The sequence below is a fragment of the Paramisgurnus dabryanus genome, chromosome 4 (genome assembly GCF_030506205.2).
Source record: "Paramisgurnus dabryanus chromosome 4, PD_genome_1.1, whole genome shotgun sequence".
Lineage (NCBI taxonomy): Eukaryota > Metazoa > Chordata > Actinopteri > Cypriniformes > Cobitidae > Paramisgurnus > Paramisgurnus dabryanus.
In genome coordinates this window covers 41,563,158-41,587,273 of record NC_133340.1, presented here as the reverse complement: position 1 = coordinate 41,587,273, position 24,116 = coordinate 41,563,158, and the positions used below count along the sequence as shown (strand labels likewise).

At 36.8% G+C, this 24,116-nt stretch overlaps 1 protein-coding gene across 1 annotated transcript in view; it reads left to right on the top strand.

The window, feature by feature from the left end:
• Positions 1–24,116, top strand: part of tll1 (tolloid-like 1) — a 59,348-nt gene that overhangs the window by 5,688 nt on the left and 29,544 nt on the right. Inside the window, exons 3-6 of the mRNA XM_065275004.2 lie at positions 14,878–14,988; positions 20,226–20,306; positions 21,467–21,640; positions 21,733–21,850. Coding sequence (XP_065131076.2) covers positions 14,878–14,988; positions 20,226–20,306; positions 21,467–21,640; positions 21,733–21,850 — 484 coding nt within the window. The remainder of the gene's footprint in view (positions 1–14,877; positions 14,989–20,225; positions 20,307–21,466; positions 21,641–21,732; positions 21,851–24,116) is intronic.

The window sequence follows — 24,116 nt, the reverse complement described above, 5'->3', positions numbered from 1 at the left end:
TAAAGCAATCAGACCTATAACGTGTCAAGTAAACACTTAATCCATATGAAATGCTTTTGTGAAATCTGACTAACAAACTTAGGATAATGCTAAAACTTCACTTTGGCCAGCATGTGTAAACATTCATTAACATACAATTAGATTCGCCGTGGTGCACATGCTCCGATGTGACGTGCCTCTGCGTGTTATGCACCTGCTCTGAAATGAGGTGAGGCGTGATGTGTAAATATTCAATTACCCATGGGTCATGTATTCTTGGACAAAAAGAAATAGCTCAAAGCTTGACAAACAAAAACGTGGTTAGATTGATTACAACAGCCTCAGATGTTTACAGATATAGTAATGTAATTGTGTCTGTATCCACTGGGAACATAATTTGTGTATGATATATGTCAGATTCACTTGCATCTGTTTATATTTGACCTTGCATGTGTGTGTGTGGTGGAAATGTGGTTGGTCATCTTGCTGGTGTTCTTGAGAAAACAAAATGTGAATATTTGGCTGTGTGCTTATCTTATGGCATTAGAGTGCACTAAACACATTTCCATGTCTTTGTACACTGATTTCCCTGTATGTGTGTGTGTGGGTGTGTGTGTGCTTGCATGTGTGTGTGACGAGTGTGGGAGCTCACTTCATTCAGGCACTTATCTCTTCCTGGTAGCCTGCATCCTGCCACTTAGCTTGAGTCTCTCTCTCTCTCTCTCTCTCTCTCTCTCTCTCTCTCTCTCTCTCTCTGTCTCTCTCTCTCTCTCTCTCTCTCTCTCTCTCTCTCACACACACGCACACATTCCCATTCATAACCTTTACAAAAGAGGGCTTTTATTATAAAACTGTGCACACAGCAAAACAGGGACAGTGAGTAAAAGGAAAACCTTTAACTTGTAGTTGTATTGTATGCTTGTCTGTTCTCTTTAATGTTAATGTTTGGGTAGAGTGTGTGGATGAACATATAGGCCAATTTCTCTATGTATGTGGATGATAAAGTTTAGATTATTAATGTTTGAAATTTTTGCGTTTAATATCGGGTTCTTTTGGTATCATTACCGGTATAATTTCTAATATATTACATAACCTTGTTACATAACCAGCTAACGACAACTTTAGCAGCAGGAAAAATGTGCATTGAAAAGTAAGGATACCTAACTCTTTATGTTGATAATTTGCCTTTTATATTTATGTAGAATTACTTATTACTATTATTATAATACTTACCTAATTAAATACTTTTGTTTATAATAGTTTGATAGATACAGCTTCTTGATGAAAGTGCCAAACAATTCAATATGCTGATGATATTTATCGTTTTGCCCCAAACTTTCTGTGTCCATCTCTAAACAGCAGCCCATCCTACACACGTGTCACAGTCATCAAGATGTTGATGCCGTATTCCTCAGATGTTATATTCATTATGTAAATATTATGTGTGTATAGCAATTTTTTTATGTTAAGGTAGGTACATTTATGTACACCTCTTTAATTAAAAGAATAAGAACAATTGTAGACTATTTACACATTTGGTAATACAATGAGGTAATATAAAGTAGGGCTGTCAAAAGATTAATCGTGATTAATTGCATCCAAAATAAAAGTTTGTGTCTACATAACATATGTGTGTGTAATTATTATTTATGTATAAAAACACTCAATCATGTGTATATTTAAGAAAAATGTGTTATATTTATATATAAAATATTTATATTTATATATCATATAAATATATAAATGTATATAAAGTATTTAATGGCAAATATTTCTTAAATATGTACATGAATATATATATATATATATATATATATATATATATATATATATATATATATATATATATATATATATATATATATATATATATATATATATATATATATATATATATATATATATATATATATATATATATATATATATATATATATGCATAATTTACACACACATATGTTATGTAAACACAAGCTTTTATTTTGGATGCGATTAATCACGATAAATCTTTCCACAGCCCTAATATAAAGCTAATAAAAGCTCCCATAATATAAAAATAAGGTTGGAATTATTTGCTTGCAAACCAATATTTACTATTTAACACGGAGCAATGACAGACACAATAACTACATACACATGATTCTTATCACAGTGTATTATTTTGTCACTGTAAGGAAAGAATACATTTACAATGAATCTTGTCACATGTTGTGTGTTATAAAATTCTGCCTCAAGTTTCCAAGTTAAGACATCCATGTTAACTCTTTCACTGCCAGCGTTTTTAAAAAAAATGTTGCCAGCCAGCGCCAGCTTTTTTCATGATTTTCACCAAAGTTTAATGCCTTCCAGAAAATGTTCTCCTTTAAATATATAAACATACAATATACCAAATGAAAGAACAGACCCTCTGCTTTCAAACAAAAAAAAAAAAACGTTTCATCCTACCTTCAGTGGTTCTTTTGTAATCAGCTTTTGAATATGGGTAGGTTTCTGCAAAAACACCACATTTTGAGCAAAAAGCAGAGATAATTAAATTTTTGTGACAGACTTTTCATAGAGATCCCATTCAGAGCGATCTTTAAAACAGACACGGATATGCCGCCGCTTGCCATAGGGCAATACTTCCGGGTTTAAAAAGTTGCGGAAGGGCGCCACCTGGTGGATAATAGCGGTATTGCGTAAAGACGGAAAATCTTGTCATTGGCGGGGAAGCGTTTTCTCTTAATTGACGAGATATCTCGTCAATGGCGGTGAAAGAGTTAATGTTATGATAGAAATTATCCATGTTATAACAGTTCACTGTATTTATAGTTTTTCCACATAACTATTAATTAGAATCCATTTCAGGATACAGATTTACATTTTTCCGTAAACAACAATATTTAGGAAACATAACAGCTCTGAAAATGTGTCATGTGTAGCTTCAAGTGCAATTCCCTTTAAAATAGAAATAAAGAAACACTTAGTTGGCAAAGATTATTATTAACCATTAGTCCAAAATTATCAAGTCTAACAAATATTAATAGCTGACCTATGTTCTAAGCTGGTGCATTACAGAGACAATCTTGAAGCCCATGTCTCTACTGTCTAAGGAGCCAATCACACCAAACACGTTTATGGCAGTTGCAGGCACCTTTTTTGAATGATTTTCTATGGGCATTGAGCGTGATGTGCGCTGTTTATGCACGCCGAACGCCTTGCGGTTTTTGCTGCATGCTGTACCACGCGTTTTTGAAGAAGCGCTCTAAGCGGAAAAGCGTATGACATCATTTACGTTTTTTTATTGTCCAATAGAATGAGGGGAGAGGCGGGCTTTTTGTTGTGGTGACGGAAGTGTACAGTTGCTTGTACTGTTTACTTGCACTGACCACGTTAACTTGCAACCTCATAATGCGATTATAATGGGATTTGTGCAGTATTGCGATTACACTTTACGTCATATAAACTTTCATTTGATATTTTGTATGTTTAGATATTTAAAGAACATGTTCTGATAGGCATTAAACTTGTGAAAATCATAAAAAAATGCTGGTGCTGGCTGGCAACTTTTAAGAAAAAAATGCTGGTGGGGAAAGAGTTAAAGTGACCAAAAAAAGGCAGTGCGGCGCCTTGCGTTTCCAAGTGTTTAAAATGCGTTTTGGTGTGATTGGCCCCTTAAACAGCATTGGCACTAATGCTTTACGGGCAGAAACATGGCAAGACCACAGCAGAACAATCATCATTATAAGCATATATAAGGCAGCTTAAAGGCCTCTGCTTCCAGCTGCAATTCTTTCGGCATCCCCCCTCCCCCTCCCATCTCCTCCTTCACTGCTCTCTTTCATCCTCTGTGCAGTTTTGTTTGGGGGGGGGGCTGGGGGGTGTTGAACTTGGGGCTCGAGCCCCGGCCTCTGGTTCACTCTCTCTAAAGGTTCAATGCATAGGTTCAGAGCTCATAAATTCGTTTAGGATTATCGTTAAGACCCTAGACTGTAAAAAAATATGGACGTAGTGTCCGTGACGTCACCCATTGGTTTGTGAAGATCGTTTTTGAAGCTTAAAGTAGGCGTTGCCTGCCTTCACCATCTTGGCCATGCAACACCGTGAATCACTCGCGGACAACCGAAAATGGGTAAAGAGGCCGGACATGGGTAAAGCTAAGGTAGCTGGTTGCTGAAACCACGCCCGCCAAGTTCGATTTAAGTGACAGCAGTGGCTGTTCCCCCTTACCTAAGTGGCCACGCTCTTAATTATGCAGAAGTTAAAGGCTTAATATAATTTAAACGGATGAGTTACAAAAAAATTCTACCCCCTCACAGTTGTTATAAAGGGCAAAATTAGCTTTACTGACCAATAGGGGTGTGCCGGTTTCAGAATTGGTGATGACGGTTATGACATGAGTCAAATGTGACGGTTCGTAACATAACCGTCTGTGGGGGGCGTTTTGCCCGTTTAAATGCTTGTGGATTGACGCGAAAGTGTCATTTTACCATAAAATCATGAATGTGATGCCAAGTGTGTTTTAAACAGTAATGACTTTAAGCAATTTAACAGAGAGCAATGAAATATTAAAAAAAAAACACACACTGTTAACAGAAGACTGCGCTGTCACTCTCTGCTCAGCATAAATGAATCCTCTCTCATCTATTTTGATAATCTTCAGAGAAACAGATTTAATTGTGTCTATATCTGTCATTACATGGACCGTAATGTGGATTAAAAAGCGTCTGGAAGAGGTTTTGCTCATAAATGCATGTAAAGTAAAGTAATATGAACTTGAGATTTTTATACTGTTATTAAACTGCAAAGTATGCGCTGCAAACGCAGCCGACAATGGCCACGCGTGGCAAACGCTCTCCACATACAGTACGCGCTGTTCAGTGCTCACACCTGCGAAGACAACCGGCGTTTGAATAAACAAGACACTGATTAGCTACTTACTCTACGTTTATTTAAAATTTACAGCAAGACAAGCAGTGAATGTGCTTTCAGGAGAGTTAGTAGATTAGCACGGGAGGATTTGAACTTGAAAAGCGGAGTGTACTAACGCCTTTCCGCGGTTAAAACAACATCCTTCTTATGGTCATTCATGTTTATTTGATGCTATAAATTAACTAGAAGGAAGAGATGATTTGAAAGGTGAGACTTTGTTTAATATGTTAAACCTCAAAAGTAACTGAAAAGTAACCTGGTCTGTCCTGTATGTCAGCGCGTTGTCAGTGTCTGCCCCGCTCTGTATTTTTCACTGCGTGACAACATGGTGGGGCGTATAACACAGAACAACTGTTTTTAATTAGTATTTAAAAATTCTTTATGATAAAAATGTTTTTTAAATATGTTAATAACACGGTTTTGCCGGTTATAGAGTTCTAATGACGGTGTTCAACTATAACCGTCGGTCTCACGGTTATATAATGACCGTCACAGCCCTACTGACCAAAAACAATGTTTGCACCAGGCTGTAAACATATTATTTTCTACTGTAAAGTTGGCCATTTTTAACATGGTGGTCTATGGGAATTGACTCCCTTTTGGAGCCAGCCTCAAGTCAATGAATTGCAGTTTAAGTCACTTCCGTATTGGCTTCATCAGAGAGATCGGAAGGTTGCCCCTCAGTTAGACTGAATGCGCAAGCAAGCTAGTGAATTAGGTTAAATGTTCGCTACGTCAGAATTTATTCAGGAATTTATTCTATCCCCCATTATTCACATGTTCAAAACACACCTTAATAATTAAATCGGTACTGCTCAGTAAAGAATCTGTGTTCTTCAAATTTCAAGTATCGATCGTAAGTGAAAATATGTTGTACATCTTTTAGCCGTATTTGTGTCAGACATGTAGAGAACAGAATTACCTGCATGCCGGTGACATTAGCGGTCGACTTATGCCGGCGGAAGCAACAGTACACTGCTTCGACTAAAAAAGGAAGATACGTGACGCCATGTAAAAAGGCACCATTGAGCTTAAACATTTATAAATTTAACTTTAAAGTTATGCAGTTACGTCAACATTAACTTGCCTATTTACATAAAATTTATATTTCAAATGTTTGACAACATGTAAGATGGAGTGATAGTCAGTACATTTTTGCTTAATGAAAACGTTTTCCAGGAGCACTTTGGCCTCACAGCCAGCCTCTGAAAATTCCCAAAAATTCCATTGTTGGCACTATGGACTATTTGTTTTGGAGTAGGAAAGCATGAGTCAGCGATCCGCACACTTCCTTCTAGAGTGCACTTCACTAATTAAACAGTTACGGCTTTACACATCCTGATGTGTGAAAAGGTGCTTTGATGAACCGACAATATTTTGAAGTCCTTCTTTTACACACACACATTTTTGAAAGTTGAGGTGATGAATGACAGTGATGTTGTTGTAGTATAGTCTTTTAAAAATGTTTTTGTTTATAATTTGCAATACTATGTGCACATTAACTCTTTTCCCCCAGCGTTTTTTAAAAAAGTTGACAGTCAGCGCCAGCAATCTTTATGATTGTCACAAAAGTTTAATGCCTTCCCATATGTCGATACTGATTATTTCAGACCGATAACTGACATTTTGAACCGATATTTCTGGTGAGAAAGTTAAAATTAATTACAAAATTAAGACACGGGCTCTGACAAAACTTTCAATGCTTTGAAACGTTTTTAATATTTTTTAATATATGTATATATATATATATATATATATATATATATATATATATATATATATATATATATATATATATATATATATATATATATATATATATTATATAATAGCTAAAACTATTCAGTTAATCATCTTGCACATCAATGGATTAACTATCCTATGGATATAACAATTAATTTAACAATTTGAATTTATATATTAAATGTAAATCATTTAATTGCCTTCATAGCTTCATTGTGTATGTTGTTGAAAAGACCGCAAATGTTTTTGTAAAACTATAACATTAATACCCTATTATAGGCAAACTTAGTTCAATAGCCTATTCCTTAAATATATAGTGGCCAAGAAAGGCATTTAAGCATATCCGTGTGTGTATCTGAACATTCATGTGTAATAAATATGTTGCGAAAAATGGCTCACTTGCGAGCAGCTTGAGAGACAGCTGTGTGTGTTTTTGTAAATGACTTTTGATAGAGATCAGATTAAAAGAGATGATCAAAACTAGGGCTGTGCAAAAATATCGATACAGTTAGCTATCGTGATAATATTTCCACGATAGTGTATCGATATTTCAATCTCTGGTATCAATATAAGAAATTGCTAATCCCTCTGTGTGCGTCAAATGACCTCCTCTGCCGCTGCTGAATTTATCGCTGTTCAGTTGTCTGTCAAATACGGCCTTTCGGGCAATGTCTCAGAAGTAAGCGGGAGTGAGAAAATAGCAGAATATTTTAAAAATGCCTGCAGCTTTAAAAGCCGACGTGTGGAAGCACTTTGACTAAAAAAAAGGAAAAATAAAAAATCAGCTCTTTTTTAAATTTTTGATAAAAAAATTACAAAGTATTGCAATGTATCACAACATGCAACGCATTGTATCGTATCGTGATACATTGTACTAGGGATGCTAAACAATTAATCGCGATTAATCGTTAGCAGAATAAAAGTTTTTGTTTACATCACATATGTGTGTAAACTGTGTATAATAAATATGTATATATATAAATATGAACATGTATAATTTTAAGAAAAAATGTATATATTAAGTATTTATATTTATATATAATATAAATTATACATAAATATACAAATGTATATACACATGTAAACATTTCTAAAACATATACATGCATGTGTGTACATTTATTTATACAAAGTTATTATACACAGTTCACACACATATATGATGTAAACAAAAACTTTTATTCTGCTAACGATTAATCGTGATTAATCGTTAAGCATCCCTACATTGTACCATGCCTCATGTATCACGATATGAATCGTACCGTGAGGCCCTTCCTAATATACCCACCCCTTATCAAAACATACACAGAGTTTTTACTGTTTGGCCTTAGAGGATGCTTCCAGGTTGGGTAAGAGCACCACCTGGTGGATAATGGTGGAAATATGGATTGCTGTAAAAACTTGTCATTGGCAGGGAAGCATTTTCTCTTGGCGTGGGAAAAAGTTTAAGCAAAGATAAGTACAGTTTACAAACATCATTAAAAATTTTTTGTTTTGGTCTGGGACACATTAGCCAATTTTAAATCTTAAATGATTAAAATCATAACAATCCACTGAATGCTCATTCTAGATGGGTATTTGACCAGACTGTTAGACCACACATCTAACAATTTCAAAGGGACACAAGATCACACAGAGACTTATAATCAAATGTGATTTCAGAAAAAAAACATGCTGTGATAATTCCTACCCAAACTACTATTAAGGTCATGTACAAGTGACTGTTTCATCAATTAGCCTGGAACTTTATTGTCTTTTCTGTTGATCAGGTGTCAGGTATGAAAAGATGTTATTGGTTTGGGTGCTTACATGATTTATGCCATCTGAAAAATAAACCAGAACGACAACACGTGACGTCAGATTATCATCATCAGGATACAAATGTGACATCAAGCAGTTACTGGAATTTTTTTTGGATGCACCTGTTTTTCTGTGAGTATGTCTGTCGGTCCTGGATTTTCCTGTGATTAAGCTTGCAGGAATGCCTGTTGGGCTGTCACCCAAGATGTTTTGCGTCATGTCTCTCTGACATGTGGCTCAGATGTCATTGACAAACAGAAACGCCCCACTTATCCATCAAGTCCCATGATATTCATCCATAAGACTCAGCTGTATGTTTCTGTGATTTTTATGAGAAAGACTTTCTTGGTATTAATCTGACATCATGGTCATGAAGCGTCAACATATGGTCATAAGCCCGAAGCATGTTTGTTTTTTTCAAGCATGTGTTCATCATGGCCTCCTTCCAAAAGTCTCTTACCACATCTGTTGTCTCCTGTGTACATGGAAACAATCTGTGTAATGAAACTGAAATAATTGACAAAATAATATAAGTGATCTGTTTTCCGGTCTCCATTAGCAAACAACAGTTCCACACACCTCACATATAACTTATCATAAGCTATATTTCCATCCACCTATTGTTATGTGCATTTTGGAGATGCGCATTAAAAACGCTGGATGGAAACGCCAAGATGCACATAAATAAAAAAACATACTTACAATTGAGTTGGATAAATTACTTATTCGATAAGAAAACGCGCTCATGAACTATAATGGAAACACTTCTCCGGCTGCACGCTCTAAGGTGATTATACACAATAATGGTTAAATACAATGGCTTTATGCTTTTCTTAATGATGTTTAGCTCCAGTTTATCAGAAAGTGATGATTTTGCTCTTTTCAGATCACTGGGTGGAAGCGCATATGCTTTATTAGCAAATGTTTAATGTGATATAATTATATGCAAAAGTTTAATACGCAACTTTGGATGGAAACATAGCTATAGATAATTCCATTAAAGTTAAGATTTTATTCAGTTAAAAAAGCATACAAAATGCATAGCACATGCAAGTGTTAGGTAAAATAGTCACTAGTCAGTCAGTCAAATCACATCTTGGGCTTGGTGAAATGCATTCTAGGATTGCCACAGCTGAGAATATTATTATGCTGACTACAAACTTCTTTACAAATGAGAATTGCTTTATAAACATGTTTCTATTAACAGCCTTGTTTACTCAAATTCCATGGCCATCTACATGACACTTAAATCATTAAATGAGACAGTGAAATTGACTAGGCCTTGTCCAGGATAACCACATCAGAAAGTTGCATTTGGATCTGCATCATTACCTCATGGATAATCTCTTATTTTTATGCATATTTTTATCACCACACCCAGATTACACAATCCCCCTGAGCAACATTAACCTTGCAACAGAGATTAACATTTCATGTTTGCCAAAACTTGTTCAGAACCATACAGATGTTATAGTCTGAAGGAGACTTTTTTCTCATATGCGAGCAGTCATTATTGAGTCATTATTGAGCATGTCATTTGAGTTTATGAAGCAACTAAACTATGAATTTGATTTTACACATATCAGAGAGTACGCGAGCAAATCTTACATCGATTATGGTTAATTAAATGATAATGTGTAAGGTCATGTTAACGTGTTTTTCTTTTATTGGGGAAAGCCCATAAACGATTTAAGCTAAACACATGATTAACACATGTACAGTAGTTTTTCCTCATGACCCTGATTTCGTATAGAATGTGAATACCTTAACCGGCTTTCTTGCAGTTTTGTTCATGTGTGCATGTCTCCATGTGTAAAAGATAAACGTTACAAACGGAAGTAAGCATAAACTAATGCATAAAAGTCTGCTCTTAACTCGGCAGTAAGCAGAGAAACTGTGAAAATGAAAGCTCATGTAAACAGATTTCCAGACAGTTTTTTGAATGACTAGAGGTATTAGGGGCCGTTCACATGTTGTGCCTACAAAAGCGTGAAAAACGGTAGGCGCGTTGGTTGTCACATGACCTGCGGTGCACTTGTGTGCAGCGTTCTGAAAAATTGAAATGTTTTTAACTCGATGCGGTACGGATGCGCCTGGAAAAAACGACTGTGCCACACCGCGTGCGTATCGCGACCACATCGCTTCCACTATGAGCGAACATAATGCGCACCTATTTTTGAAATAACGTGTCAGGAATCCGTCGGAAGAGAACCCAAGTGCAGACGATGTCGGTGTTAAATAGGAAACACTATTAAACACACAGGAAAACAAAACCCACGTGGGGGCAAAAAACACTGAACAAAAACTTTCACAAATAGACAGACTACACTAGACTAAAGACTTAACACAAACTGGACTGGACTGACTAGATATAAACACTAGACTTGTAAAACACGACTTGAACTGACACAAACAGTACAAAATGAACCAGCTCAGGACTATGGGCACAAAGGGATTAAATAAGAAAACAAAACAAGATAACAAGGGGAAAACAGGTGAGGGGAATAAACTAATGATCAAACAATTAACAGGGAGAACAAGGGTGCGGAGACAAGAGACAAGACACCGAATTCATGTGTTATGACCTTGTGTATCAAGTCATGTGCCTTCACATAGAACATGGGACTGCCAGAACCCTGCCATAACGACAAATATAAAAAAAGACGAACTTCAGTGCGCAAAAGACGAGTTATGTGAATAGCCCCTTATACTGCAAAAACCTTTTTTTTAATTAAGCATGAAGTTAAAACAACTTGGTTATGCAAGTCAATTCAAACTATTATTTTAAGTTTTGACTTGTGATAAGTTGATGTAACTTATAAAAACAAATTGAAGTTGTTTAACTTAATTTGTTAAGCTAAAGTAACATAAAAATATTTGTTGATAATGTTTAACAGTGTATAGGCAGTGACGTCAATTGAGAAACCTAACAAATCTCCAAATCTTGTGTAGACACAGATTTCTGCATAGATACAGTAGTTTATTGATTTGCATATACGCATGCATAACCAATAACCTTCTATAATAAACAGATTTTTTATATAGTTATCTGCTTATTCTGTGCACTCATTGTCTTATACAGTTTACAATCTTACGCTAAACTGGTGTCACTGTGATGGTCACATGCTCATTGTAACCAGCTCAATTCCCTCCTTACAGTTCATAATCAATTCTTAAGTACAGCCCCTGCTCTGGGTTTATTGACCCTCCTTATTAAAGTTATTGACTGGTGCTAAGTTAAGATGTGCAGTCAGTGGCTCATTGATGTTAAGGGAATAGTGATTGCTGTAGCAGTGCTTGACTTCAATGCCAGACTTCCTGAATCAATGTACCAATTCAACACAATGACTTTTCCTTTGCGGTCTGAGGCACTTTCCTTGTTCACCTAGAGACTTGATACTGTTCTTTCAAACTGTCTTGGCTCACTTTCAGGGCTCTTGACTGCAAAGAACCCTTATTTTAACTTTAAAGTTTATAATTATTCATTAGTGACAAATGTGCATAACACTCTGTATGTTGGATTTTTGTTAAAGGGACATTCCACTTTTTTATATGCTAATTTTCCAGCACCTGTAGAGTTAAACATTTGATTCTTACCATTTTGGAATCCATTCAGCTGATCTCCGGGTCTGGCGCTAGCACTTTTAGCATAGCTAAGCACAATCCATTGAATCTGATTAGACCATTAGCATCCCGCTAAAAAATAACCAAAGAGTTATTTTTCCTATTTAAAACTTGACTATTCTGTAGTTACATTGTGTACTAAGACCGACGGAAAATTTAAAGTTGCGATTTTCTAGGCAGATATGGCTAGGAACTATACTCTCAAACTGGCTTAATTATCAAGTACTTTGCTGATGTAACATGGCAGCAGCAGGCGTAGTTAAATAATGCAGTGGCCGAAAATAGTCCCCTGCTATTGAAAGTAACCAATTTATTTAAATACTGAATTTTTTACACACAAAACATGAAAACATGTTATATTGCACACATTAAACACAATCATAGCTTCTATATTTATCTGATATTCAAAAGATTAAGTTAAACTGGTTAAATTCAATCAGAATGATGCTTACACTGTCAGAAATTATGCTGTCACTGGGTTGGTACCCTTCAAAATGTACACCTTGTACATATTAGTATCTAAAAGGTAAATACTGGTTCTTCTAAAACACAAATTGATACATTAAATGTACTGTACATATATGTTCAATTTAAGCACTGTCCCAATGACAGCTTTTGTACCTTTTTCCTGACAGTAGCCTATACTATGAAATAATAAAAAAATACTGTAAGGACAATTCAGTACACTCTTGTTGCATTCATTTCATATTTTACAATATAATTATATTTTCCAGTATTGTGTCCTCTCTGCATATTTATTCAAATATAAATGATTTGGTGATGTATCCACTCATTTATTTTGGGGGTTCTTAAACTATGGGCTAGGCTTATTGTTTGAAGTCTGTATGATAGGTTCAACCAAGAGAGTCAAAAAACAAACTGTTGTTTTTGTAAATCAAATCAAAGTTCATATTAATTGGCGCCAATAAGCCCGAGCAGAATCATTTCATTGGAGCTTTTCTATGCTTTAGAGCAGGGGTCCCCAACCTTTTTTTCACCACGGACCGGTTTCAGCTTAAAAAAAAATTCGCGGCCCGGGGGGATTGGGTGGGGGTTGGGGTCGCTGAGTTGCTGTTCAAACATGCTGAAAATCCTCCTTTTCGAAATTTACGTTTTAAACGGAAGTAAAGATAACAACCATGCATTAGGAAATTAATAATTGCTTTATTTAGGCTATAGTATATTTTCTATAGACGTGTAAAACCATATTTTGGCGGATTGTTTTTTACTTTCATTGTTTTTACTAGTTTGCCTGCCCATTTAGTCTTAGTAATTAATGGAACCTAAACGAACTTGGCTTGCTGTTCTCGAAGGCAGCTCGAATCTTGGTCGGGCTCGAGACCCAATTCCAAGTAACAGAAGAGAAGAAAAATGCAGTGAAGGAGGAGAGATGCCAGAAGAATTGCGGCTGGGCACGGAGACTCACGTTTACCATGATTAATGATGATTGACAAGTTTAGGTTCCTTTCAAACCTACGTTAAAAGTGTAGCCGTTAAAATATTATTAGCCTAATAGTTTATTTTGATCATGGTGCTACGATCGATGGATAATTCAGAAGTTGTTTTAAAGAAGAATAAAAGAATTACTTTTCAGTCATTTGCGCTGTCACACATTTGAACGTCTCCGCATATGTACATCATTGCGACGTACATTTGCAAATGATTCATAAAGTCATACCTCCGCAATTCTTTGATCGATTGTGTTTTAGAAGTACTGTATGCTCAAACTCTAATGACAGCAATGTGATCGCTGATGCGCTGGTAGAGAGAGAGGCGGAGAAAAAGAGAGAGAGAAAGTGGAAATGATTGATGTTATTTGAAGTCGGCTCTTACAGTACAAAATACCCGATTAAGCTATTACGTGGCTATTATACACATTGTTTCGGGACGTTCTTGCGACCCAGTGGCAACTTGTCCACGACCCAGTACTGGGTCGCGACCCGGTGGTTGGGGACCTCTGCTTTAGAGGACAGCTCACAATAATTAGAAGACTTTTTCCTGGACGTACAAGACATTTATTGTGTCATCCTGTAGTAGACTCCCACAGACGAATAGAGTGGGGTTAGATGAGTGCTAATATTAGTTCTCTATGAAGGGTGTGACCCACAGGGGACTCTGGCTATATTTAATTGTGATACTGAGCACAATCACAGATTCAGATTGAACATTGTGTGAGGAATTAATGGGCGATGGATGGATGCTTGTAAACACACGTGCGCAGCACATGCACAAGGGCAGCATGCATGTCAAAATGGAACAATCAAGATAGCCTAAAGCATAATTCTTATTGTTTATTGTTTCATATCAAGGTTGAGGAGGATGTGAGCTGCCAAAACTCTCTCTCTCATGCGGACACACACAAACACATGGCACAGTTACCAAAAATGATGTCCTAACAGCCATCTTTGTGACCTCTTTGTTAATAGGCTAATTTAAGGATGCCATGATTGTAGCTGAATATTAGCAATGTTGGAGATACAACCATTGGGAAGATCAGATCTTGAAAGAATATACACATTACTTGGCATCAGGAACAGCCAGCTTGCTCAGCATCTAAGGGCCGTATACATTGTCTCAAGGGAACTTGTGCGTGTGTGAGAGTGAAGGGCACATTGACAAGCCCAAGATGTTAACTCTCATGTTCACTTGTCGATCAATTGCGTATGCAGCAGCAAACCCTAAATTAGCATCAGTCAATGGTACAGGACTGATCTCAGATCTGAGTCTCAGAGTAAAGGTGTCTGCCAGACCATCAATCCATGTTCCCAAAGAGTTTATGTTTGTGTCCTCTAATTATATTGTTCTCTGTTTCCTTTCCAGCTGTATTTTGGGGAGATATTGCCTTGGATGAGGAGGACTTGAAAATGTTTACAATCGATGGGACGATAGAGCTCACACAGCAGTCACATGACAGACAGGGACACACGTCTGGTAAGATGCATTATATATCACATTATATTTCTGTCCTTATTAAAATCATTCTTTGTAGTCTGATATTTTCAGAGAGTTAATATAGTTCACTTAAGGATGATTTTCTGGGCAGGGTTTAGATAAAGCCACGACTAGGGCTAAGTTAAATAAGGACATGTAAGTAGATTTAAAAACATACCTTACAAAAACATTACTGGTGTGCAACTTGAAACAATATAATGTCAATGATATATTTTAGGATATGTCAGTGCAGACTGTTTTCAGTTAAGATAGCTCAAACAAGCATTTTTGTTGTGGACTACACTTGCGCCCTGTCTTGGAAACCACCCCAGTGGCAAAATGTTTGATAGTGGGATGTGAGTGCAAAATGAGGGTCAGTAAATAATGGCAGAATTTTTGGGTGAACTATTCCTCAACTGTAAGATCTGTCACACAATCTCAACTTTCAAAAGAGGTTAATAGACTATACAAATTTTCTGTGTGACTTCTAATGCACATGTTTTTTCAGCTGAGTACAGTGGCAGGCACACTGTAGACAAGGTTAAAGCTGCAGTCAGCAGCTGCTGAGGGTTGTGTAGAACAACAATGAGTGCATGTACATGCACCGATTATGCTTAATAGACTGATAACATGTGGGGTCATGTAAATGCGTAAACCGTTTTTTTTTTTTTATCAGGTTTATAAGCAAAAACCAATCAGCACAGATTTTTTTGGTCATTACCCCAATTTCTCATGACATGTAAACACCTTTTAGGTACAGTTTGTAAGGTATTTGCAGTAAAATATTCAAAAACCACTAGTCCAGTGTTATATATTTTCTCCAGCTATTTACTAACAACAATATATCTAATGTTTTCAACTACTTGTAAATTATGAGAAAATTGCCATTCTAAACAGTGGCTGTTTCTCAATGTCAAGGATACTTCCTTGGCCGGACTGTTTCTTAAAAGTCACTTCCTTCAGAGGCTAGGTGAGGCTCCTCTTAAGCATTCGGAGAACACGTTAAATGGAACAGGCTAGCAAGTGCACGTCATTGCGTCAATGAGAGGTGTGCTTTCGGTGCTGCGCGCATAGGATTGTGGGTGATTTCAGCGCGCGAAGAGCGCAAAGGATACACTTATGCATCCTTTCCTGTACATGGGATATTTCTCGAACAAAGGACTCAGTCCTTGGCTGAAATTCCGAGGATCCTCGACATTGGAAAAGTCCTACGACGGACGTCGATGACGTAGAATCCTCGAAATTATGGCTTCCGAGGATTCTTCCGTGACATTGAGAAACGGCTAGTAACACAGGGCAATGTGGTCCCCTGTCAATGACGTTAATATTCACGTTACCCTTTGTTACCGCCTTTACTGACGTAGAAACCACATGACAACAGTGTAGTTGACAAATGTGAAAGTATGCGTTAGTGTAGCGTCTGTCGGGCTACTCGCTTGTTTATGGTAAGTAGACTTTTTGTCAAAACACTTAATTCCAGCGAATTGGACTAATACTGTAACATCTATGACTAACAATTTCGTTTTTTGAACATTACATGAAACCTTACATAATGAAATAAAATGATGTCATCATATGCAACATTTATAAAACTTGATTACTTTACCTCATCTTTTGATTTCTCGTTCACGTCTGATTGATGGCCATCAGCGGTAGGGTTGTGATAATGCATTGCGTTCCCCATTAAAAATACCTGTCTGAAATCGATTTTGTGCTTCATGCATAGTTTGTGCATGTACTATGGCTCTGTGATCAGTAGGAAGTCCTTATCAATCTAAAATCGTTTATAATGTGCATTTAAAAAAGCAACACTTGTCAAACTCAATCATTCAATATATTATTTTTTTTTTCATGAAAAACCCGAAACAATCTCAAGAACAGCGATATTAATATGCCTATAGACATTTCCTGGAATATCGTGGCACAAATGGCGTTTCTGCATGAGAGCGCCCTCTGGCTTTTGGATGTGGCGCATTTCACCGTAATTTATTAAAATTCATTTATTAAGAAAACGGCCATTTGCACGATCAATCGTCACAGCCTTAATCAGCGGATGAGTTTAAGACAAAAAATCTGATCATTCCACGCTGCTTCAGAGCCTCATTAATCCACGTCATTGTTATTGTTGTGAAACTTGTGATCATGCGCCTCCTAGCGGCGGATTCTACAAATTGTATCTTAAACTGGCTTTCTCACAGTTTTCTTCATAAGGGCAAAGTAATGCATAAAATTTGGCAGAGAAACTGAGAAATTAAAAGCTTATGTTACATTTACAGGTTCTGAAAAGAAGACATACAACAGTACAGCTTAAGACAGTTATTCCGTCTGCTTTTTTAAACGACTTGTACTATAGGCGGCGATGTCACAACATGCAAGAAACCTGACAAATCTCAAAATCTCATGTTTATTGCTGGTTTATTGATTTGAATGTAAACACATGAAAACCGTTTTCTATAATAAGTAGATTTTTGATAGTTATCTGCTTATTCTGTGCATGTAAACGCACTCAATGACTCTTTCCACAGATCAAGGTCCAACACTGGAGCTTCTGTTTGTTTTGTTTGACTCAGTCCTTGAAGCCACCAATGTTTTTTTATGGTCCTGATGTCATGTCTAAAGTCAGACCTTCCTTCGGGCGTTACAGTAATGGCTCTGTTTCTGTATTTCACCCTCCACACACAGGCTCAGAACAGCCTCTGTGGAGTTTGCTTTTAGGATTAAATCTGACTTTATCAGTCCGAGATGCTGAGGTGTCAAAAAGAGAGGATAGATGTCTATAATTGTGTTGTGGGCTGTGGGTAATATGAAAGTCATATTGAAGTTGAATAATGTGTAGGGGACATTGGGAGTTTATAGCTTTAGGTGATTAGACTTGATAAATGCTCCTGTCTCAACTCCATTGCACCCTCAGCAAACAACCCGTGTGTGTGTGTGCGCGCGTGTGTGTGTGTGTTGCAGACGTCTATATTTGGTGCAAATCATTGATTTTTAAACAGCCTTAATTGACTAAATCAACAATATGTGTTCATGTATTTCCCTATTGCACTATTTTAAATTAAGCTAATTACAAGTCAGAACAGTGTCAATCCACTGGTTTGTGCAAAAACTGCTGCTAACAGATACTTTCTAGGAAAGAGCCAACTATACAAGCCAAATTCACCTCACTGGGCAACAGCAGCGTCAGCAATATCACCTCGATCCCTCGAAGTCTTTGGCAGCAAGAAGAAGGAAGTGAGACCAAAAGTGGCGATAAGGATTGGGCTTTGTGTTTCCGTCCTTGGGTCATCACAGGATGTGCCACCAGGGCAGAAGGGCAAACTGCATCAGGACCTAGAATAGCGAGAGAACCGATGCATGTTCAAATCAGTCAGGACAGTTCCTTCTTGGAAATTTCCAGATTTATCAGGATTCTGTTCAGAATCTGTCCACAACTAACACAGTGTATACCAGTTAGGGTGTGTGAGTGTGTGTGTGTGTGTGTGTGTGTGTGTGTGTGTGTGTGTGTGAGAGAGAGAGAGAGAGAGAGAGAGAGAGAGAGAGAGAGAGAGAGAGAGAGAGAGAGAGAGAGAGAGAGAGAGAGAGAGAGAGAGAGAGAGAGAGAGAGAGAGAGAGAGAGAGAGAGAGAGAGAGAGAGAGAGTGCATACTGTAAATCCCTGAGCTCAGCCTTTTCCTGCATCTTCAATTCAGAGTTTTGTTTGTTCCTCACTTTCCTGTCCACATCAGAGCAATTCCATAGAGAAAGAGAGAAAGTAAGAAAGAAGAAAGAGAGAGAAACGGTAAATGGAAAAGGAAGAGAGCAGAGGAACACAGATGTGTGAATAGAGATGTTCAGTGAGAACCCTGGGAGTGAAATAAAAGAGTAGGTGAGATGTTGAATGAGGGAAAGGTGGTAGGATAAAATAAGTGTCTATCTTGGCTCAGTCAAGGTCCAGCTGCAGGCAAGGTTCATGTAACATTATGACAACATTAAAGGAAAACACCACCGTTTTTCAATATTTTACTATGTTCTTACCTTAAATTAGACTAATTAATACAGCCTTATCTTTTTTCAATGCATGCATTTCATCTTTGCACAGCAAGTTGTGAATGTGTTAGCATTTAGCCAAGCCCCATTCATTCCTTAGGATCCAAACAGGGATGAATTTAGAAGCCACAAAACACTTTCATGTTTTCCCTATTTAAAGACTGTTACATGAGTAGTTACACAAGTAAGTATGGTGGCACAAAATAAAGCGTGACGATTTTTTTAAGCGGAAAAAATGAGAACTATATTGTATGGCGGAAGAGCACTTAGTTTGCAGCACTTTGACCTCAGCATGCATGTTACTACTCCAGAGGTTGGGGTGCTGCAAATTAAGTGCTCTTTCGCCATACAATAAACATTAGTGCTCTTCCGCCATACAATAAGCATTAGTGCTCTTCTGCCATACAATAAACATTAGCGCGTACCTTCTCAGGAGCTGTTCCAAAACTGATACGAACTGCTGACTCTGTAGTTGTCTTTAAGAATCATCTAAAAACTCATCTCTTCTGCCATTACCTCACTTCCTAATATAGGACTTACTATCTTTCTCTATTTTTCCTGTTTCTTCCTAAAAAAAAGACTAACCTGTGTTGGACTTGATATGACTATTTCCAGTGCACTTATGTATTGCTGTTCTTGTGTTGCTATAATTGCTTTTATTGTTTACCCCATTTGTAAGTCGCTTTGTGTGGCTTCTAAACTCATCCCGGTTTGGATCCTAAGGAATGAATGGGGCTAGCCTAAATGCTAACACATTCACGACATGCTGTGCAAAGATGAAGTGCATGCATTGAAAAAAGATAGGGATGTATTAATTAGTCTAAGTTGAGGTAAGAGCATAGTAAAATATGAAAAACGGTGTTGTTTTCCTTTAACACTATTAGCCAAACCAGTAAACTAAGTTTAGTAAACTAGCAAACAAAACTTACAAATGAAGCACAAAAATATTATTTGTTATTTCAGTGCATTTAGATTACAGGTGGGTGCTCCTGTGGATCAATAAATAAAGCATTGTGTTAGAAATATAAAGGTCATGAAAACACACCCGTAGTGATGAAAAAATGCATAGATTGAATTAATTGTAAGTTGCTTTGGCAGAAAAATGTGTAAATGTAAATGGTTTGTAAAAACATGCAGATACTGTTGCGGCAATTTAGTGAATTCGTCTTTAAATATTTGCATAATACTCTTATGTATGTTTCTTTCTTTCAGGTGGTCTAGAAGAGCACAATCCTAGTAAGAAGAGAGGCTCATTATATCTTTTGCTGGACAGAATACGACGGCTAGGCTTTGGTGAGTTCACCTTTATACTTGAACAGACATAGCGCTGTGATATCACCTAACAGCACCTGACACATCACATGGCAAAAACTACTGTACTGTAAAACACTTTGACATAATTTAAAGAGACATGTTTGACACAAGTCAACGTTTTGTTTTTTGTCACGTATTCAAGTTTCTATACGCAAATTTGTTTTATAAACCATTTCATATCTTTTTATAGTGAATTATTTCTGGTATATTAAGTCATATTTTATCATATTTTATTTGAAATGAAAAGATCATCCTGTCTTTAATGCCATGCACTTAAATTTTATTATCCCCTGCCAAGGAGGAATCATTGACTAAAATAAATGGCTACTCAATAGGAAATTCCTTTCATTTTCCCATAGTAAATAAATGACTCTTATGATGCATTACCAACTGTATTTACTGTGTTAAGTTGCCAAAAATGTTACAGATTTTTTGCATGCCTGTTTGACCAATTGTGAGTGTCATAAAATACATTAAACCCAATGTATCTTTGTAAGGTATGTTATCTCAAGCAATTTATTATTTTTTGTCTTTTTACTAATGTTTTTTACATTGGAATGATTTGCATAGTGCAGTCAAGGTTTAACCTTTAAAGAGTAAACCCTCAAGAAAGTCTGCCTAATTTTGAAAGTGAGACGTCTTTCGGCAGTTTAATATCTCCCATCTCTCATTAAACGAGGAACTTTGATATTTGATTTGATAAGGCTGATATTTAGAGCCTAAAGAAAAGGTTTAATATAAGACTTCTTGTGAAAATGTAAGTGATAAAAAAGAAAAAAGTGAGAAAAATTAGTTTGATGTTTTAAAGGGGACCTTTCACAAGAGTTTTTTAAGATGTCAAATAAATATTTGGTTTCCCTAGAGTACATATGTATAGTTTTAGCTCAACATTCCCCACAGATATTATAGCATGTTAAAATTGCCACTTTATAGGTGACATCATAAGGGGAGCCAAATTTGAATAACCTAATTTTTCACATGCTTGCAGAGAATGGTTTACCAATTTAAGTTACTGGGTTGTTCAATTTCAATGTCAATAGAAGCACTGGGGACCCAATTACAGCACCTAAACATGAAAAAAGTCAGATTTTCATGGTATGCCCCCTTTAAATGGTTAAATTTCTATCTCTATGATGTAGAATCATGGCCTGTAAATAGCAGTGAAGATGTAAAGCCAAATTCTAAAGCTGGAGGAAGAAGTGAAAATGGCGTTAAAGGTGTGAAGTCTCGAGTGCCTCGTGCTGCTACATCCCGAGCAGAGAAGATTTGGCCTGGAGGAGTCATCCCTTACGTCATAGGTGGCAACTTTACTGGTAAGAGACCAAGGTGTGTGCATGTGCATACCCTGTTGGGCATGCTTGTATACGGATATTGTAATAACGTGAAGATTTTTTGTGTTTCTTAGGTAGTCAGAGGGCTATGTTGAAACAGGCCATGAGACACTGGGAGAAGCAAACGTGCGTGACCTTCATTGAGAAAACTGATGAGGAGAGTTACATTGTTTTCACCTATAGACCATGCGGGTGCGTATCTGTGTTTTTCTCCAAGAAAATAATAATGAAAATTAGATACATACATGTCCTTCATCAAAGCACACAGGAAAATTTTTTTTTTGCTAAAGGAGACTTCACAGACATAATGAAATTTCTAGAAAAATTTAAATGGACACAAATTGGTTTATATTTAATATATAATCTATAAAATCAGTGTGAAAATCATATCTTAGAATCTGATGACAATTTAGAGTTTATGAGCTTATTGCAGATAGGTATTTTGGCAAATTTGAGAATAGTTTGTGAGAGCTCTTTTGAAAGTTTAGAAAAACATGTGAAAGCTGAACACATCACACTAAAGAAATCTCATTCGATTTTTCATTCCTTGGACACAGAGATTTGTGTCTTGACTCGTGCTAACACGTATTCAATGTAAAAAGTATGAGCGAAACTCAATGAAACACACACTTAGATACTCAACTTTCATTGTTATGTGAGTGTATCCTGTAAGGTGTGTGTGTGTGTATGTGTTTGTTTGCGAGAGCAAGGGAGTGAGTGTCGGCTGAGACGACTGCAGTCGGCCTTGCTTTCCTTCCTGCCCCGTTACCACGGTGAGCGAACCGCCTATTGTTCTTAGGAATGGAATCCTAACAGCGTGTTAACAAGGAAGAGAGCGAGAAAAGGAAAGACGGAAATCACATAAGTCTAGATAAACATTTTGGCAGCTTGGTGTTGTTCATATGTGAAACCTTTGCTTTTGACTGATCATGTGATCACATGAAACGTTGTTGGATTTGACACATGAACCGATAAGTAAAAAAATGTAACCACTCCCAGAAGTGTTATCAGTCAATGAATGTTTTTCAGTTGTGTATACGGATGGACATTGGGGATATGCAAGGTCTTTTTAGTAAAGGTTGGATTGAGAGGTACTGGTGGAAAGGGCACAGAGAGGTGAATTGAGATACTGAATCAGATTCAGAGATTACAAAGAAAAACACCATTGACAGAAGGGCAAGAGTAGATTATATCAGAGCAGAGAGCATTACATAATATCATCTACCACTCATATCTATTATAATAATCAAAGTACATCAGTCGGCAGTGAAATACTAGACAGGCAAACATATAACAAAGCCTTTTGTATGTAAAAGTGACTGATCTTGCATAAATCTGCATTAAATGTTAAGATTTTGAATGTTGGATGTTGCATATGTGTTCATTTATTAACAGGCTACATTCAAATTTTAATTTAGGTTTTAGTATAACTTCATTTTACGGATCTCTATTTGTTTATCTGTGTGTGCAATCCAAACTATCGTTGGCTATGAAAAAAGGGATTAAGGTTCTAATCCACGTTATAAATAGACCAACCGGAATTTAGATTACTGCTTTGTGTTTGAGTGTGTGAGACACCTAAATGAAGACTGTTAAGATTTCATCTGAATTCCTCAAACTTTGACTTCACAACCTTTCTTTGGCTTAGCAGGTGTATGTGTTTTAGGATTAAAGGGACTACGCACCGTGTCACTTTTAAAGGTGCAGTGTGTAGCTTTCAGCACCATCTAGCAGTGAGATTGTAAAGTGCAACCAATGGCTCAATCCACCGTTCACCGAAACGCATAGAGAAGCTACAATAGCGCCACAGGACAAACATGTTGTTGTCTAAGACAAAATACCGTAGTGACAGAACAAGCTCTGTAGAGCAGTCTACTGTAGAAACATGGCGGCACAAAATGGTGACTTACATGTAAGTGGACCCGCAGTCTATGTAGATAAAAACGTCTCATTCTAAGGTAATAAACACATGTTAGTTCATTAAGTAAGGTCTTTATACACCACTGATAATATAGGTATGTATATTATAGTGCATTTCTGTCATTAGATCCTTCTAAAAGTTACACACTGAACCTTTAAGTATCTGTAGATAAAAATAATAGAAGTCTATGGGACCATGGCATGCTCAAGATGTGTATATCTGTGGTAGGCATGTGGTAAACACCTTAGGCCTGTTTTCCACATTAAGTTAAACATAACAACATGGTATGGCATCTGACAGAAACATGCATGTCACTCTGTTTTTTACCGTGTTTTATAGTGAGTTACAGTGATTTTACTGTTAATTAATTGTTTACACCAGTTTGCTCTTTGCAGAGCTGATACCATCTATTATATATTAGAAATTGCAACATTAACCCTTTCCCCACCATTGACGAGTTATCTCGTCAATTAAAAGAAAACGCTTCCCTGCAAATGACGTTTTCCTGGCGAGTTTCCTATCCACTAGGTGGAGATC